Source organism: Bombus bifarius, unplaced genomic scaffold (genome assembly GCF_011952205.1).
Source record: "Bombus bifarius isolate JDL3187 unplaced genomic scaffold, Bbif_JDL3187 scf7180000007966, whole genome shotgun sequence".
Classification (NCBI taxonomy): Eukaryota; Metazoa; Arthropoda; class Insecta; order Hymenoptera; family Apidae; genus Bombus; species Bombus bifarius.
In genome coordinates this window covers 7,953,955-7,973,059 of record NW_022884352.1, presented here as the reverse complement: position 1 = coordinate 7,973,059, position 19,105 = coordinate 7,953,955, and the positions used below count along the sequence as shown (strand labels likewise).

At 28.0% G+C, this 19,105-nt stretch overlaps 3 protein-coding genes and 1 pseudogene across 4 annotated transcripts; 2 read left to right on the top strand and 2 right to left on the bottom strand.

The window, feature by feature from the left end:
- Positions 1–565: 565 nt before the first annotated feature.
- LOC117217147 (prostatic acid phosphatase-like) lies at positions 566–4,043 on the bottom strand. The gene is made up of 7 exons (XM_033464518.1): positions 3,581–4,043; positions 3,259–3,357; positions 2,670–3,092; positions 2,463–2,586; positions 2,183–2,394; positions 1,932–2,112; positions 566–1,848 (listed from the first exon to the last, which is right to left on the bottom strand). The coding sequence occupies exons 1-7, from the start codon at positions 3,680–3,682 to the stop codon at positions 1,724–1,726; spliced, it is 1,266 nt and encodes a 421-aa protein (XP_033320409.1). The 5' UTR covers positions 3,683–4,043; the 3' UTR covers positions 566–1,723.
- A 1,009-nt stretch (positions 4,044–5,052) lies between these two features.
- Positions 5,053–13,934, bottom strand: LOC117217161 (acyl-CoA-binding domain-containing protein 5). Of its 2 annotated transcripts, none has more exons than XM_033464551.1 (6): positions 13,827–13,934; positions 6,433–6,626; positions 6,192–6,354; positions 5,912–6,051; positions 5,473–5,823; positions 5,053–5,400 (listed from the first exon to the last, which is right to left on the bottom strand). In XM_033464551.1, exons 2-6 carry the CDS (start codon positions 6,598–6,600, stop codon positions 5,257–5,259), a joined length of 966 nt encoding a protein of 321 aa, XP_033320442.1. In that variant the 5' UTR covers positions 6,601–6,626; positions 13,827–13,934; the 3' UTR covers positions 5,053–5,256. The 2 variants fall into 2 exon arrangements, with proteins under 2 accessions (XP_033320442.1, XP_033320434.1); XM_033464543.1 differs by lacking the exon at positions 13,827–13,934 and adding an exon at positions 7,943–8,202.
- On the top strand, positions 8,330–12,983 carry LOC117217173 (annotated as a pseudogene).
- Positions 13,935–13,954: 20 nt separating the features above from the next.
- On the top strand, positions 13,955–18,981 carry LOC117217153 (odorant receptor 4-like). Its single transcript, XM_033464532.1, has 7 exons — positions 13,955–15,135; positions 15,229–15,535; positions 15,712–15,972; positions 16,114–16,477; positions 16,699–17,394; positions 17,481–17,600; positions 18,440–18,981. The coding sequence occupies exons 1-5, from the start codon at positions 14,919–14,921 to the stop codon at positions 16,753–16,755; spliced, it is 1,206 nt and encodes a 401-aa protein (XP_033320423.1). The 5' UTR covers positions 13,955–14,918; the 3' UTR covers positions 16,756–17,394; positions 17,481–17,600; positions 18,440–18,981.
- The last annotated feature ends 124 nt before the right edge of the window (positions 18,982–19,105 follow it).

Below are 19,105 nucleotides of genomic sequence, written 5' to 3'. Positions count from 1 at the left end.
ATTAAATAAATTAAAGTCATATACAGGGTGGTTGGTAACTGGTGGTACAAGCGGTAAGGGGGTGATTCTACGCGAAAAAAGAAGTCGAAAATATAGAATAAAAATTTTTTTTTATTTTTTTTTTCTAAATTTTTCCATCAAGAGAACGATCTACAGTGAGATCCGTTATAACGAGACGTGACAAAGTGCACGCGTACTGAGCGAAAATTCAAAGTCGATTTTCTCGAAAACAAAGCCTCAAACGAAAAATTTTTACTCTATATTTTCGACTTCTTTTTTCGCGTAGAATCACCCCCTTTCCGCTTGTACCACCAGTTACCAATCACCCTGTATATTGTATATAAAAGAGGCTTGTACAAAATATAATAAAAATTAAAAATTTTAATATGTAAATGATATGTAAACTATAGGGATTATGGTATCTAAAAAAGAGAATTAATAAAAGTGGTAAACTGATGATTAAAATATGTAAATATGTAAAGTCCACTGATGCTGTTCATATCATATGTGTATTTGTACTACTATTTAAGGACAGTCATTTATATGTGTGTTTTGCGATTGTATGTGTTTAATACTTAACACGTATACGACATCGATACGAGAATCAGTTGTTGAACATCCGCTGTTGAGGACGGACAACACGCTCTATGTAGAAGCAAGTATGAGATATTCTTATATTTCATGTTATGACCTACAAATTATCTAGAGGAAGATATGTATTCGTTTAAAATACCAGTAAATAATCGTGTTTTTTTACAATACTTGATTTATTCATGTTTAAATCTCACAAAAATAATTTTAATAGGATACAATTCATATTTGTAAAATAGTTCAGTTTAAGAAAATCAAATTTTTGGATTACTATCAAGTAAAATGTTTCTTTTCCGCCTTAAATATTATCCTTCCTCTATTTTGGAAAAATTTAGTTTGTCTTGTAATTTCTCATTAGAAAATACGTTTCAAATATACATCTATATAAACGATATTACAAAAATGTAATAACGATGTAGTTGAATATACTTTTTCTGTTTAGAAGTGTAATGTTTTAATTGTTGCAACTTAATGGAGTATGACTAGATATTCTTTCAAATACCGCAGATAAATATTATCCCTATATTTTACACCCAATTGTTTAGTATCAAATAAACACTAAGATACCCTGAGTTAATAAACCGTATTCCAGAATTTATTACTTTCTAATCGTCATTTATTAATAAAAAGTATTTTTAATATCTCAATTTTTTCCGAATTAATTCGTAGTCTATTTACGGTCATCACAGATAATTTTTTTATTCATATTATGCATGAAACTCAATTTAAATAAAAGTTATTGAGAATCTTATACCCTTTTATCAAACTATTAAAAATCATTATAACAGTCCTTGTTTTCAACAATTCATGCATATAAATAATTTTTTTATCGATCAAATCAAACGATTATATTTGCATTGAATCTGTTTGATTATAAACTGAAATATTTTATCATCAATAAATTTAAAAATTATCACTAATAAAACATTATAAAATATAGAACATTTTTTCATAAATATTTTATGCAAACGCGTATCAGACTTATTTTTCGTATCGATAATTGAATCCTTAATGTATGTAAAATCAAATAAGAATTTACCATTTATCTTATTTTTTGTTAATTATCAAATTATGAAAACATTGAATATCACGCCGAAAGCAATACGTCATTTTTTCATAGTATTATATTCAATTATATAGGTTCCGTTGTCAATCGAAGATAATATTGATTATGTTCCCGTTTATAATGCCAATAAATAAAGACAACTATAGATAAAATTAATAAAACTAACATCAATATAGAAGATGTCAGTATTGCTGGAACAAAACAAGGATTAAATGAGAAAGTAATCCTTACTTTAGTGTATAAAAAATACATTTATATTGTAGTAGAAATTTACCAATAATTGCTGTTGTATTCATATTATATCCAAGTTGTTCCCACTCTATTGCACATTCTTTTTCCCAATCTATGGGTATAACATCTTTTGTTAGTGCAATAAATTGATTTAAGGGACACATTGTAATACAACCAGGAAGTGTTAAAAGTTGTGGTTCTTCACTAGTATTTTTATATGATATCTAGAACAATATATTTAACCAACAATCTTATATCATGATTTCCAGTCTAATTATTATTTTAAGCACTTACCGTTACAAAATACTGATCTTTTAAATTTACTCTTAATTCTATTAAAATTGTAGCAGTATATGGTGGGCAATGTGGTTCAAAAACATTCAGAGTCATTAGCATATTGGCTATAGTTTCATCATGAGCACTATACATCCATACTTTTCTATCAGGTACTAAGGCATTTTTCGATTTTTTTTCCATGTGGTCTATCATTTCTCCAAGTAATGTTCCTATGTTTTATATTTCCCAAATTATACATGGTCTAAATTTTTTACATAACAAAATGAATATTACTTACCAGATTTTAGTCTCTGAAGTATTTTATTATAGGCGTTAATTGTAAAACTTTTTACAACAATTGGCTTAAGTTTATCTGGATATACTGACTTTGTCCATTCTGGCAATGTTTTGTTGTAAAGACTCTGTAATAAGTTTAGAGTATATGAGATATATACAAATACTTATTATCAAATGAGAAGTACAAAATGACAGTAACATAGTTTACCTCAATAAATAATGTATCATAAAGTTGTTTAACAGACAAAAGAGATGAAATTTTATTTCCTGTTTTCCCTGTAAGGTATACATACAGTCTCTTATTTTCTTTATTAATTTTTTGGATTTCTGGAGAATTAAGAACTTTTTCCAACTCGTAATCATATCTAGAACAATATTTTCTTGCAGCCAAAACATTATCTTTGTCTTCAGGAATAGTATGCACTGGAATAGGCATCCATTTGATATTACTCCATATTTGTTTACCAACTGGAGGATAAAGTCCAGCAAGATGTGATTCAGCTGACATTAAGGTACGATCTACATCTGTACTTTGAATATAAATATCATGTGGAGAATATAGGTCACTTAGTAGATGTGAATAGCGTTTGCGGATCCAACGACCAAGTAGTAAATGCTGATATTTTCCAATCTGATGTAACAGACACATATGAGTGAGGACTTAAATATTTTGAAATTAAAAAGATTTTAAAATCAAACAAAAATTTGCAACAACATTACATGCAACAAAAGTAATACAATAAAGAAAAGATTATTAAATAATTAAGCTATATATATGACAATTAAGAATTACATACATTTGTTAATTGGCCATATGGGACTTGCCACAAACTTTCATTGTTATAAGGATCATTCGGATATGGTCTTATAGGTGTTCTATCTCCATGTCTGTATAACTGTAAAATAGATTGTAATTATTTTTAATAAACAACGACAATGATTATTATTATAATTAAGATGGTTATAATATCTAATTCATATTGCTTTATGAAGAAAATAAATTTCATATACATAAATAATAAATTAACTTCATAATAAATACATTTCAATAATACGAATAATCAAAATATAAAATATAAACATTATTTTAATTTTTTGAAAAAACATACTTTAACTTACAACATTTGCGAAAACGATAGTTCCAAAATCTGTATTTTGAGCATGTGACAAATCCATAACAAAAAGAGCCAGAATTATTGAAACAGACATATTCCTTTTCATATTTTCAATTTGAATGATTCACACTTTCGAGCCTCTAATAAGAGGCTTCACGTAGAAAATTGAATAAGACAACAATCTATTGATTACTGCAACCTGTGGAATACTCTAAACTCTAAATGTTCCAACGTCTGTTATTATGATTCATACGTTACTTTCGTCAGAAGTTGTATGAGTATAAAACATATATAAAATGCAAATCAAGTGATTTATCGTTGCTACCAATATCGGTTCCTAACCCAACCATTCTTTGTTCGCATTGTATTGAAATAAGAACAAGGTTATTTATACAGTGGTACTCATATTAGAGAATGTTTAAACTTATTCTATTTCATTTTACTCACTTAAGATATCGATGCCCATCAAAATTTTAGATTTTTGACATGTAAAGCATGAAACAAAATTCTAATGACGTAACGATGAAAATTGAATAAAACAACAATTGAACAAGATAATTTGTAATTACGAATACTCATTAATTATGCTTTATCTCCCGATATTTTGAAAGAAAGTTATATAATCGAAACATAAAGTAATTACAAGCAATTTGTATTAACCATTATCTGTTATAATATACTCATTCCAAACTAAAATTTTATATAACGTTTTACTTTAAAAGACAAACTTATTTAAGAATTATAATCTACAAAGGTATACTGTCCGAGACAAAAATCTTTTTTTAACAAAATTTATTTTAGATTAATGAATTAGGTACAGTTGAAAAATTATAAAATACGGGTTATAGTACCTTACTTGTTTTACTAAAATTGTACAAAATGAAAAATATTACAAAAAGACAATTGTTATTATGATAATTGCATTGGTTAATAAAATATTTGTAAAAAATAATTACACATAATAATTATTACAAATACAAGTAAAAATTATACATTTTTATACAATATTTGTACACGATTTCGTGATATATCTGTTCTCAATTTAAAATTAACTAAAAAAAGCGAAAAGAGTACTTTATAATATTATTTAGAAAGTGATACTATCCTAAGTAAATTATAATTTCTGTTAAAAAAGCTGTAAGTTTCAATAAATTCTATCTTTTTTTTTGCTTTTAATCTGAATGTACAATATAAAATTTGTATATAATCTTTTTTTCTATATTACAATATATGAATACAAATTACTATTTATAATACATATAAATTATCTTAAGTAAATATATATAATATACATTCATATATTATATATAATATGTATATTCAGTTAATCCATTGATTTTTAACATATAAACATACAGAGAGCAATCAAACTCTCTTCAATTCTCTCATGTTTAAAATAAATAAACTTTTCTGTATAATCACTGTACATACATTTATATGTGAACAGTTGATAGAATAAATTTTTAAAGTTTTACCCAACTGATTACATCTTCAAATGTAATCTGTATGAATCAAGAATCACATAGCAGTTTTGGCCATATACATATTTAGATTGTAGAAATATACTTGAACTGTCTTAAAAAATGTCTATATTACTTGAATCCAACACTGATTTGAATTCATCATCTAACAGTAAATAGTGGAATATATTTCGAGTGATGTAATATGGTAATGTTTAAATCACAGCCTTCGCTGACGATAACGTTGTGTTAAAGAAATCAAAAATTGCGCTATGAACGGCCATACGATTAAGATAGTGAATAATCGCGGTGAACACTCTGGTAAAGGCCACCATTTTGGGTATGAAGTTGCTGCAGGCTGCTTCTACAAAAATGATATACCATTGAAAGAAATAGAAATATGATAAAAATGTCGTTTTATTGTATTTACACATACTATTGAAGGCGCCAATGCCTGTAATGTTTGACCTTCTAAACTGCGCACTCTGGCCGTTATTCTGTCTAAATCCCTTTGTAAGTTTTGCATAGTTATAGCTATTTGATTGAAAAATTCGTCGTTAGATTTTTCATCTTTTTTAACACGTTGTTTACTTTTTTCTTGCTTATTTTCTGTTAGTGGTTCTGTATAGCCATTTGTATTAGTGTATCCATTAATTAATTCTGAAGAGTTCTCTCTTTGAGCAACTAACTCATTAACTTTATCAGTAGAAACATTTAAACCATTAACCATTTTTTGAGTAACATTAGTGGTTTTTGTTATGTCTTTTGGTATTCGTTCCGGAGCTGACTATGAATAAGAAGAAACAATTTCAGTTATAAGTTGGAAATAAAAGTATGTCCAATACTGTGTACTGTTTATAATACCAGTAGCTTACTTCGACAGTATCTATAAATTCATCTTCGCCGTCGGTATCTAGTGGACTTGCACTATGGCTAGTAGCTGGGCTGGTTTCTAAACTACTTGCAATGTGCCGAGTCATGTTACAACCTCTATGTGGTGATGTTTCTCTTGATGCTGTATAAGAAAAACTTATTAATAGAATTAATTTGTTTTAAATTTCTCCATTCTTTGATTGTTAGCATTGAATATGTTCATTGTTAATAAATTATCAGATCAACAAATGAAAAATAAAATATATATTTACAAATACAAACCTAGGGGAGAACCGGATAATGGCATTCCAGGTTGTGAGCGCATACGTTCTAACACAGGACCAAGAAGTAATTCTAAATCTTCAGGTGGGACACTTTCGCAAAATGAATCTAAACTGTCTAGAAAATTAGCCACTTTGTCTGTATAAGACATTGTTTCTACAATCTATTAAATTATAAATAAGTATTAAATTACTGTTACTTTATGACATTGAATAAAATTATAATAGTTTCTACAATCAACCTTTTTTAATTCTTCTACATAGTTATTCATAGCTTCTGTTCTACTCATATTACCCAAGCGTGTCCAAGCTTCCCATTTTGCTTTTTTAACCACTTCCCAGAATGCTGGTTTTGGTTGTTGACATGATCCTTCTGTTGCTTGTTTGTAATATGCATAAAAACGTAGCATAACTTCATTGCTAGGTTGATATGCACCTGAAACATAATACATTATTAACAATATGATTATTAATATAACTTTATTAGTCTACAATTTTAGTTTCATATAAAATTATAATATTCATATTTCCTGCATTTAACGCAAAAAGTTTGTTTCTTCATTGTTATTGAAATTAATTGCAAGGTCAATGACTTGATAACATTTTTATTGTATGACTTTTGGTCAAAAAATTAAGAGACAATGTGCAAATGTATTCATGAATTAATTGTCATTGATCATAAAAAAATACAGAGATATTAAATAAATCCTTGTAACATTAAACATTATTAAGTTCAATTAATAAAGGATTAAATACTTAATTTTTTAAATAAATATTTATTACTTTTTTAACATAAAATTTATGTCATTAATAAATGAAAAAAGTTGATGATACAGCTTTGGACAATTATAAATTTTATTTGTAATTTATTCATGAAGGATATTCCAGTTTCAAACATAAACTGCAATTTATCCATTCTACTCTGTTAGAAAGTGAAATGAGAACACTCACACATGCACTTGTAATAAATGGAAAGTATGTATACATATTTATGAATTTAATCATAAAGATTTATAATTTAGTGATAAAAATGTACGTTCGAGATAATATCAAAATCTAATTTTTTTACTTGCATAAAAGCAAAGAAAATTTCTTTTTTACAAAGGTTATATTTATAAATTATGTGCGAAAAAAAGATTCAAATTTATTCTTTTAACAATTATAAAAATTTATGTGACATACTTAATGCAATTTTTACCAGTAAATAAATGTAAACATACTGTTTGTTATATAATGTAAATCACATACAAATAAAAAACGCTTATTATTATTCTATTTTGTATCTAATTACAAATACTCAGGAGTATAAAATTAACGAGAACACACTTCAATAATTCTGAAATTTAATATGTTAGAACATTATTAATAATCTGAATACATTGAAGAACGGTATGAAACAATGTTTTCGTTTTCAGTCTCGACGAAATAGATATGTAAATACTTTACATGACTGCACGAACTTTGTACTACTCCTTCACGTTTTCGCATAAAAACTAAATCTCATAAATGTATTTGCTGCTAATCAAAAAAACCAGTTTAACAAGTTTCGTACAACTGAAAAAAATGCTTAGAAAGAAAAAAAAGTATAACATAACAAGTTTCATATCAATGTCATAAAATGCTTTGCATTAAATATAATAAAACAATGATGTAGAGACGATGATACGATTAAGTACATCATTTAAAAGGATCGACAACTCGAAGAATGACATTAATTATCATAATTCATTTTGAATGTCTTAGAAAATTTACCATTCTTTGGTAAATTCCTGATCACATTAACAGCCGCCTGAAACTGTTCTTCCGTCGTCATGGCAAGATCCGCAGTCTTTGAACGGATAGATATTCACACTCACTTTGTTATAACCTTATTTTTTTTTTTTAATTATTGACCACCTTTCAATGACTCAAAGTATTTGTTTTCGATGTAACAAGCTAAAAAATTAACTTGATGTTCTCTAAATTAAATGGACAATTAAGTTAAAAACGAAACATACAACGAATGACAGATCACCGATTGATGACTGGCGATCGTCCGGTGATCATATACGCATGATGGCGCATGCGCGTTAAATGATCGTCGACCAAAGTTTAACCCCTTCCTTTTCACTGTTTGCCACCGCCAATCGTCACCACCAGACCACCACCAATGTACCAATTATCTTTGGGATGTCACGAAGGTAGGGTGTGTGTGATTTTCCAACGTGGTGACATCAAAGTAACGTGTAAAATATCCTAAAAGTCCTTACTTGCACTTAACTTTGCATAACTTTAGAACCAGTGAATCGTCTTAAAAACTTAGATTTTTGGATTCAACACATTGGAAAGTAAAAGATCCAGAAGGAAGGCAATAATATTTTGTCTCCTACAGTAAAGTTTATCACCTAATAATAAATTTTCACTGTAGAGGTAAATTGCCATAAAACAAATTGTTTAAATAATTTACATAAAATAAATTATTTATTTGTAATGTGCATGATAATTTCAGATTTAGATGTTAGTTCTCATCTATTTTTAATTAATAAGAATTTCCCTTTTTTCATATATGTATTTCTTATCAATTGCAAACAAAATAAATATTTGTATATGAATATTTCTTGAAATGGGTTTGTTTACCTTTAAGTATATTAATCTGTAGATGCTACAAACATCAATGCTAAAACACATGTATTTACTACTATAACTAAAATTATAGCAAAGTGTACGATAATAATAAATTAATAGTGGATTGTTGTATGAATATATTATATATAATTATTTGCAAATGGAAACATAAAAATATATGTTTGTAGTATATGTAATAAATTTTGTTAGTAAATACATAAAACATTTATTGCTATAAAATTGTTAGAAAAATGTATCACTAACATGGAATAAAGCTATTTTACAATATAAGAATTGTTAGAAAAATGAAGCTATAAAATTGTTAGAAAAATGTATCACTAATATGGAATAAAGCTATTTTACAATATAAGAGTAAATTAAAACTAAATACATTTCTGTTTATCTTTTGCAAAGATAAGTGTATATAAGTGTTCATTTCTATACAGATATACCACATATTTTATATACACATAATGAAACCATTCATATGTGTATGAATTTGTACTATTATATTTTATGTAGTTATTAGAATAGGATTATAGGATTATACAATGTATAAATATCCAAAAAATACAAATCCAATAAATACAAATACAAATATATGAATGGATACCATGTTTCATATACAACTATTGTCTTAAATATAACACAAACTTTTAAAATTCCCATAAGAAATCAACAATTAAAAATGTATACAATAATCTTTTGCAAACATTTAATTTTATTATTATGTAACAAAAAATAATATTCTTTTTGGCTATTATATCTTTTTACATTATATATTTTATATTTTTATAAATTAGTAAATCATTTTGTAATTTTAAAATAAAAAATTACAATTTTATATGCCTATTACACCAAAATACCTTGTACTTTAAAGTCTTATGAAAATCTAGAAACTCTATAATTTGATTCTTAGCAACTTCTTTATATCAATAAGTACTGTAGAAAAAAATATACAAATCATGCTTTTGATACTTGTATGTTTAAATAAAAACCAATATTGTTAATCTTTTTAGGATAAAGACCGTTTTCACTGAAGTTGAGCATGTAAAGATACCACTTCGTCTTTACTAAATAGTTCCATTTCCATTAGATACACAAAGAATTCTACCAAATACTGGCAACATTTCTATGTTGTCTAAATGTTGTCTAGAGGAAGTATGGTAATTATATTAATAAGAATATATATCATTATTTGGTAATTATATTAATAAAAACATATATCATTATTTGGTAATTATATTAATAAAAACATATATCATTGTTATCTTGAAGCATCCTTATATTAACATTAGGTATTTTATCTGCTATTTGTAGTATAAGGTACTAATAATGTATGATCATGCAGAGGTTCTTCCTACAGGATAATTAACAGTATTTGTAGAATCGAGGCAGAACACTGTTCTCTACAAGAATTATAATCTAACAAATAATCAATATCATTAACTATGTGAACAATATATACCATTGAATGTGTAAAAACAAGAATTATTATTAGTTATATTATAATTAGGAAATATTCATTTTGTATTTATTTTTTGTATTTCAAAATGTTTTGCAGATTCTGACAAACCAAACGTATTTTCTACTGTACATACATTGACAAAGGAAAAATCGGTACTTTTAACTATTGAGTCGCAAGTCCTGTTTTCCCACTATGTCGTAGGCATAGTAGCCCACTGTATAGGGACATGTACATAAAACAGTCAATCACAACATGGAGTTTGTAGGTAAATGCGTTTGGGTTAATATTTATTTTCCGGCCGCCATCAGGCATTACGTTAATACGAGCTAATTTATGGTAAATTTAACTACAGCTAGGGATAGTATGGTAATATAGAATTAAATTGGCGGCCAGCAAAGGACTAAGTCCGAGAGGGGATCTCTTCTATGACGATATATTTGCCGATCCTCAGCGCAAATTTTTGTGGCGACGTTTTTTGCATCTTAATAATATGGATTTGATGACATCGTTGACGGAAGCGATCCAGAGACAATACATTTTTGTACGAGGTAAGCGGAAGCCGAGAGCATGTGAATGTTGATCTGTGCGGACCAATCAGATGATGGATAAAAGCAATATAGCATCAAAATAAAGTGAGGTTTTACCAGAAGTTTTACATAGTCACTGCGATAATTATAACTTTTGAACCAGTAGACTTTTTGCCTAAAAACTTGCATTGTCGGAACCTATATATAGAAAGCTGTAAGATTGCAAAGAAGTGTCAATAATTTATTGATCTCTAAAGTAAATTTTAATCCCTATATAAATGAATATTGAGAAATTTATATTTTATACATGAATTTGTCGTAAAAAATATCTGTTTTTAAGCAAACTCGTAATTTTTACAGTTAATCAATATATGTTCTGCGAAAGGTATCATTCGTATTTTATTTTATAGATTGAACTTTCCTAAGGTGGAAATGGATTCAATCAGTTGCGGCCGCGGCCGTGGATGTGCTATAATGATGAGAACTCATTACCAAAACCAGGAGGATCGTTATATGCTGATGATACGATTTTACGAAACTTCTTAATCTTATAAACCTTGTGAATAATGAAAACTTAACACAAATAATTAAAGATATTGCGAAATGGATTAATGAGAATAAGGAAAACCTAAAGTAATATTGCAAAATAGAATGTTTTGTTTTATATATATATATCTGCAAAGTATTTATTTTAAGTAATTTATGTTACTTGATCATTTTAATTGATTTTAACTGGTTGCAGGGAGATATTCAATAAACTTTACTCATATGCATTAGACAATACTGACTTTGCGATGAAATTATTCCTTGTATGCGATAATTCTAAAATTAGAAATATATGTGATTCCAAAGGTGCAACTTTATACAAATATTTAGTGAACCAACATCAGGAAGATTATGAAAGTAGGTATCACTATGCATATTTTGAATTAAAAGTTTGTAAAGATTAAATTATATGCTTCCTACTGTCACTTTTAATTTTTAGGGAGGAAAGATTTGAAGCAAGAAAATGCAGCTCAATTTTATAACCGTGTTATCTTGTTTTCTAAATACTTGAGTTATATTTGACAATCATCGACGTGCATGTATCGTACATTTTATTCTGCATTTATAGATTATTTGGAAATGCTGCTAAAAACAGCTTCACCGGATGATGTCCAATTTTTTACAGAACATGTATTTAAAGTCTATTGTTTTAATATTTTATCCTTTAATTTTATATTTCTGTTTAATGGTTTAATTATTATGATATTATGTTTTCAGCTTATTGAACATGGACAAGTCCTCAATACCGTTTGTCACAACAAACTGAAAGATTTAATGATCATTGAAAGACGAGTCTTACTTAAAGAAAATCTACCTCTCACATCTCGACGATTTTTATTGTATGCAGTAGATTTAGAGAATAGGAATTTTGGTCAATTGCCTACAAATTTGCTGAAATTTTATGTGTCGCAATTTACTGAACATTTTATAGAAAAGGATAAATATATTGTTGATTTCCTAATTAATATGAATTTAAAGGATGGTAATTGCAAATGAGAATTTTATTCAAGGAAATATTGGCTTTGATTTCGGAGGGCAATTTTATAGTCATGTGATACAATATTTATTAAAAATATAAATATGATGATTAATTTTAGAGCATCATTCTTCAACAAACAAATTAGAAAAGTAGAAGCTTTAGTCTACGTCTGCAAATAATGAAGGTTTAAGAGCGATTCGAGGTTAGAAGCGACAGATAAGTTGTAAAATAAACAGAAAGTTGACTAAGTATACGTAAAAAACTGATGTAAAAGTTAATAAATATAAGCTAACAGGGACTGAGATAATAAGACTGGTTATATATGGTTTTTATTTCAATTAGCTTTTAATGTACTAAACATTTATTTGAAGGATAGTTGCATAATATTGTTGATGAAACTTTGACGTTTCAAACTTTTCCTGATGAAGACTATATGTATTTCTTTTTATATTATATTATTTTTTTATATTATATTATTAGATTATATTATTTTTTATATTAGATTATAGATTATAGATAACAAACATTAAACAACCAATACTATCTTTGCGCTGTAAATTAATTACAGTGTGTAAGCATAAAATTCCCAACAATATAATTTTTGTGATTAGTTACAGTAGAATAATCGAACAAAGTACATGAAAGGTTTAAACGATATTTATTAGTAAAAAGAAGTATTTCAATACATATTAAATGTTTTATATTTAAAATATATTATATGAATGTATGTAATATTGAATTAATGTATTATTACTGTGACAGTAAAATGAAAACCTAATTTATGTAATCATTGCGAATATTTTTTTCATTTCAAGTAAATAATAGACGATATAATTTTCAACAAAATAATTGTTGTATCTTAATTGTTTTCGAAAAGTAAGTTTTATATTACTGTAATTTGTTGTGAATCATTGTATATTTTTCTATATTTTTTCAAGAAAATTTATCAGTTTTGTAAGTGATAAAGTTTTTATAAATCGAGTATGAAAAATTAATAAACTTTTATAATTGTTGTACAAAGTTGAAAATATCCCAAGAACCTTCACATACAACTTTTAATGGAGCTCCTTTTTAACAATTTTGCGAAGTGTCTGAATGAAAGTGATGATTTTTCAATCAATTTTGCTTTTTTACACAATTAATTTGCATTCTATGCGTACATACTTGAAAGTTTATACTTTCAACTACGTCCACGTACAATTTTGAAGTTACTGTTCGCATATTCTTGGTCAGTATAATGGGTCCTTATCTGTATCGATATGATTCTCGAATCTTTCTCAATTTTATTACAGGTAATTTAAAGAAATCTTTCATCATAATTGGTGTCTATGTGTCCTACGTGAGTGAACACAGCGCACTGAGCTCTCGTACGGAAATAATTTTGATAAAAAGCAGGATTCCCGTAAAACCAATCTTAACGGTGATGATTCTTGTATTCTCTACGGTTGTAGGTGGTTTCATATGTATGTTTCTAGATAACAAATTGGGTAGAAAATAGCTTGACGTGCTTACCGAAAGTCGTGCTATTAACTTTTAATCTCTCCGTGTTTTATGGGTTACAATCACACTCCAATCATCCTATTCTCTTCACTCCAATCACATTTTTGGGTGAAATGTTCACTGCAAATATGAAAAATATGGCATTATTTGTAAGTTCGCGTAACGCTTTGCTTCCTTTCGCGGTTGCAAAATCTTATCATCCTCTCTTAGATTTTTTTAAATATAATCGGTGAAAAATTTGTGTATCTATCGAATTCATATTATTTGCGTGTTATTTCCGGCAAACAGAAATTCATCGATCGATAAAAATGCGATAGTGTATTGAGCTTCTTTTTTCAATTTCACAACAGCTTTACTTTGCCAAGGAAGAAAAGATTGTTGTAAGGTGAATAAACCTCATAAAACTATGACTTATATTATGTATAAAACATAAATTAGTTATAAGCTACTGTATAGTTACTTTAAGATTCATTCATCCTTTGTAATTTTTCATTCTATTATTTCATTATGTATTTTCATCATGTTTAAAAAAAGCTAGTATTCATAAATGAACTAAGTTTATTCAAATATGTTATTTTTACGTATTAACTATTTTATCTTTCGTACGTCGATATAATACAGTCTCATTTTTTGGATGATACCAGAGAAACGTGCAAATACAGACTACCATTTTCATACTAACTCTCCTAAACAATCTATTACCATTCAACGTATGCTACCTATGATTAAAGTTTCAACGTCGGAAGAAAATTGTATCAACTTATATGTCGTTCCTACTACTTACGACATCAATTATTAATCAGATCATAAATCGAAAATAGACGAAATGAAAAGGAATATGTATGAAATGATGACATCAATAGAAGGAATGCTTTATTTTCTCTTTGGAATTACAAAGCTCTGTTTCTGATACAACAGTTCTTATCCTGATAACTTCAGTGCTGAAAATACTTCGGCTGAAGAGGGAAAGCGAATAAAACCTTATATTTTAGTGTTTAACCTATAATATTGGCATAAAGAATTCCCTATTGGGGAACTTTATTAAGACATATACGAGAAAGAGTTTTAGTCGTAGACGTATCCAATTTCATATGAGCAGAGAAGATGAAAGAGCTATCAAATACATTCGATTATTACATACTACCGAACAAAATCCTTTGTAGTATAGTTGGAATGTGGCCCATCGAACAGAAAAGTTCGACGTATAGCAAAATATTTTCATATGTCCGTTTAACATTCACACTAATATCACTCATTAGTGTTTTTGTGCCTGAAATTATGTTGATAGCAGTGAATTGGGGGAACATAGAGATCCTAGCAGGTAAGTTTCAGTAGAATCCATTTATATCTGACATTTTTTGAGCGACCTTCTATGTTTTGGGAGAATAATAAATTAAATCCCTTCTCGAATTAGGGGCAGGAAGCATTGTAACCACGCTCGGACAAACGTTGTTCAAAATGTTTTACCTAATAGCAAGAAGAGAAAGATCGTATATGCTTTATTACGAAATAAAAAGTTTGTGGGATACTGCCAACGATTCGAATGAAATACAATCTTACATACAGTTCGCTTATTGGGCACGTATTTGTACGATAGTTTTTTATTCATCCTGCGTGTGCAATGTGATCACTTTTTCCAGCGCTGCAGCTGTTGATTATTTTAGATTTGACTACAACGCCAATAGTACAAATAACAGTCGACATTTACCTTTCATCGTCTGGTAAAGATATTTTCTACTTTGATTTTCTTCGTCGTTGATCACAAAGCGAAACTAATAGAAATATATTTACTGCAATGTTTACATCATACAATATTTGTTATCGATAATGTTTATCTTATTTTATTTAGACCTAAAATTTATTATTCCCCATTCACTATGCTTAATCTCGTTATTAGGTACGGCACAGACATTTCAGCATCTCCCAAGTTCGAAATCGCTTTCATTTGTCAACTTTTATCAGCCGCGTTATCTATCACTTCAATCGCCGGTTTGGATTGCTCATTTATGACCACGATGTTACATGTGTCTGCTCAATTTAAATTAATCAATACCTGGATCAGTAATATAGGAACTGAAATAAATTGCAATCCAAATTACACGCAAAAGATAAAGGTAGATCTAACGAGATGTATTCGCCATCATCAGCGAATAATACAGTAAATATTTTTCTACTTCCAATCCTGCCTTATTTTTGATTTTATTAATAAATTGTTTGTAACTAATATTTTGTATCACCATTAAATCCTACTGATTTATCTTCAATTCGTATATTTGACGATAGTACTACTTCTATACAGTGTGGTGAATGAGGTGAATAATTTATTAACACCCATCGTTTTCCTGCAAATTCTTACTAGCGGAATAGAAGTTTGTTTAAGTGGGTATGCAATTCTCGATACCGGGAAAGCAGAAGCCGATCTAGTGAAATTTATATCTTATTTCATTTCTATGGCGGTACACCTCTTATTATGGTGTTGGCCTGGTGAAATCCTCGTTCAAGAAAGTCAAGAAATAGGTCATGCAGTCTATTTCAATGTACCGTGGTATGATTTACCGCCAATTTATCAGCGACACCTTTGCCTTATGATTGTTAGGGCGCAGCAATATTCCAGTATTTCAGCATTAACTTTCCAAACGTTGTCTATCCATACATTAACGGCCGTGAGTAATTTATTATTATAATATTATTATTATATATAATATTATATATAAATAATGTATAATATTATATTATTATTACATTATAATTTATTATTATTATAATATTTAATATTAATTAAACCGTGTTGAATTTAAAAATGTAATATCTTTACGTCGAAGAAAGATCAATTCTTACGAGATTAGAAGGTAAAGCGATGAAGATATCAAAAGTTTTATTTCAGGTATTCAACACAGCTGCGTCGTATTTTACCTTATTACAACAGATACAACAAACGTAAACTTCAAAGAGACGAGAAAGGCAATCTATAATTTCGCTCGTATTAAAAACAACTCCTATCGAAAATAGTCGGATGTACATCCATAAACATATAGCATCTTCATACAATTATCCTGTAGTTAATTAAAAGAGTAAATGTTCACTCCTTATCCTACCTAACATTATTCTTCGATTGAATGTAGATTTTTTTTTTTTATTTAACCAATGTAATCTCTATCGTTATTTACGTTACATAAAGTTTACATACATAAGCTTGGCCTTAATATTCATATCTTGTTATGGATCTAGATCAATAGGTTGAAGCTTTCCAGGAACAAGTGTGTGACTATGCAAATTGCTATTGTGGGGTTATGTCGCATTACATTACATAATAATGGCAGACAGTAATTCAATTTCTGGAGTTTTATAATGAAGCTTTGTTCCAGTTTGTGGAATACTGGCATTGCAACAATAGATGATTTATGTCCTGCCTCTCATAACCATATTGACACTAGTGTCGCTTATTATACCTGCTCGGTCCAATGAGAAGGCCAGGTTATAATTTGCTTGATCGGTATTGCTGATTGTCCTTGTAATTTCTTGTTTTAGATTTTTCCTCAATATACCATCGTTTGGACTTTTAGTTCTGAAAATGTGGAAGGTAATTGAGATTCCTTTGGTTATACCTTGCTTGATGATGATGTCATACACGTTTTAAGTAGCTATCTGATTCGCCTTTTCTTTTAGGTTCGTAAAGGAAATTTGGGAGGGGTTCATCGGTGATTGACTTGGCTGCAAGCTTTTCCAGTATCCTATTTTCAGCATTCATAATTTAGGATTGAACGCGCGAGACTCTTTTATGTTACTGTGAGCACCTTTTTTATATTTGCTCGATTTCGTACGTCGATAAAACAAAGCCTTATTTTTTGGATGGCGATATGAGAGATATGTGCAAATACAGACTAACTTTTTCATACTGACTCTCCTAAAAGAATCTATTATTATTAAACGTATGCTACTCACGGTTAAAGTTTCAACGTCGATAGAACAATTATTAATTATTATATAAAATTATATAAAATTAATTATTATTCAGGACACAAGTCGAAAATAAACGTAATAGAAAGGAATATGTGCAAAATAATGACATCAATATTGAAAATACTTCGATTGAAGATTGAAAGCGAATAAAATTGTTATGCTTTAGTATCTAATCTGTAATATTGATGGACACAGATGAATTTTTTCATGACGAGTATAAACAGTTTATTGGTTAAAAGACTTTTGTCATTTTAAGATAGCCATATATTATATTTAATGTACATTTTCACATGATTTATATCTAATATTTATACCTTATTTATATTTTTATTTTACATCTTTATATTTACATCTAGAGAATTCTTAGTGCTACACGCACTTAGATACTTATATAACTTAAATGTAATAACAAATATAACATAGTTCTAAGTTAAATAATATATAATTCATTCTTATTTGTACAACATAATTATTATACAAGCATTTATTCGATACTATTAGAAATTAATAGCCACTATTCTTACAATATTAAAAAAGTTAATAACTTTTTTAATACTTCTTACAATATAAACGCACTGGAAATCATAAACATAACCACAAAACATTTAGAACTAACAACAACTAATTTTCTTGATGTGGTGAAGATTTCGTGATTCCTGTTGCAGTTTCCTGATGTTGCAGCAAAAGCAATTATACAACACATAAAAAGAAATATTACTTTCCCTTATCTTCGAATATTTTAAATTGAATACAAGAGTGTCGCAACCGTTAGGCTTCAACATTTAACAACGAATTTGGATAATGACCATTTAAGAAAATTAGAAAAAAGAATTATGGGGACATTAATCAGTCAAGAAGAAATTTTCGTCAGATTACACGAATTTCTCATCAAAGACAAGAAGACGAAAGACGTCCCGCAAATTGTTTCATATATTTTATACACTCTTAAAATAAATAGTATACATATACATACATATCATAAAATACATTGTTGGTATTATATTACCATGTAGAAATTAAATATAAAAGAATAAATTAAAGTTTATATAAATAGTTTATAAGGATCAGTTAACAGATATATTGTATTACACGCTTATAACATTAGTTAGGTAAGATAGATTAATAATCGTGAAGATATTGTTAAATTTTAACTTTTATATAGTATGTATATCATAAAAAGCTTTAATACACGTTCAATGAAAGTTAATCAAGTGATTAATTATTTAATAGTCTGTTCAGCATTTCTAGAACTACCAACTCCAATCCTTCAATGAGGCGTATCGCACGAGGGACTTTAACATAAAATTTGGGAAGGAGAAACTCAAAAAATA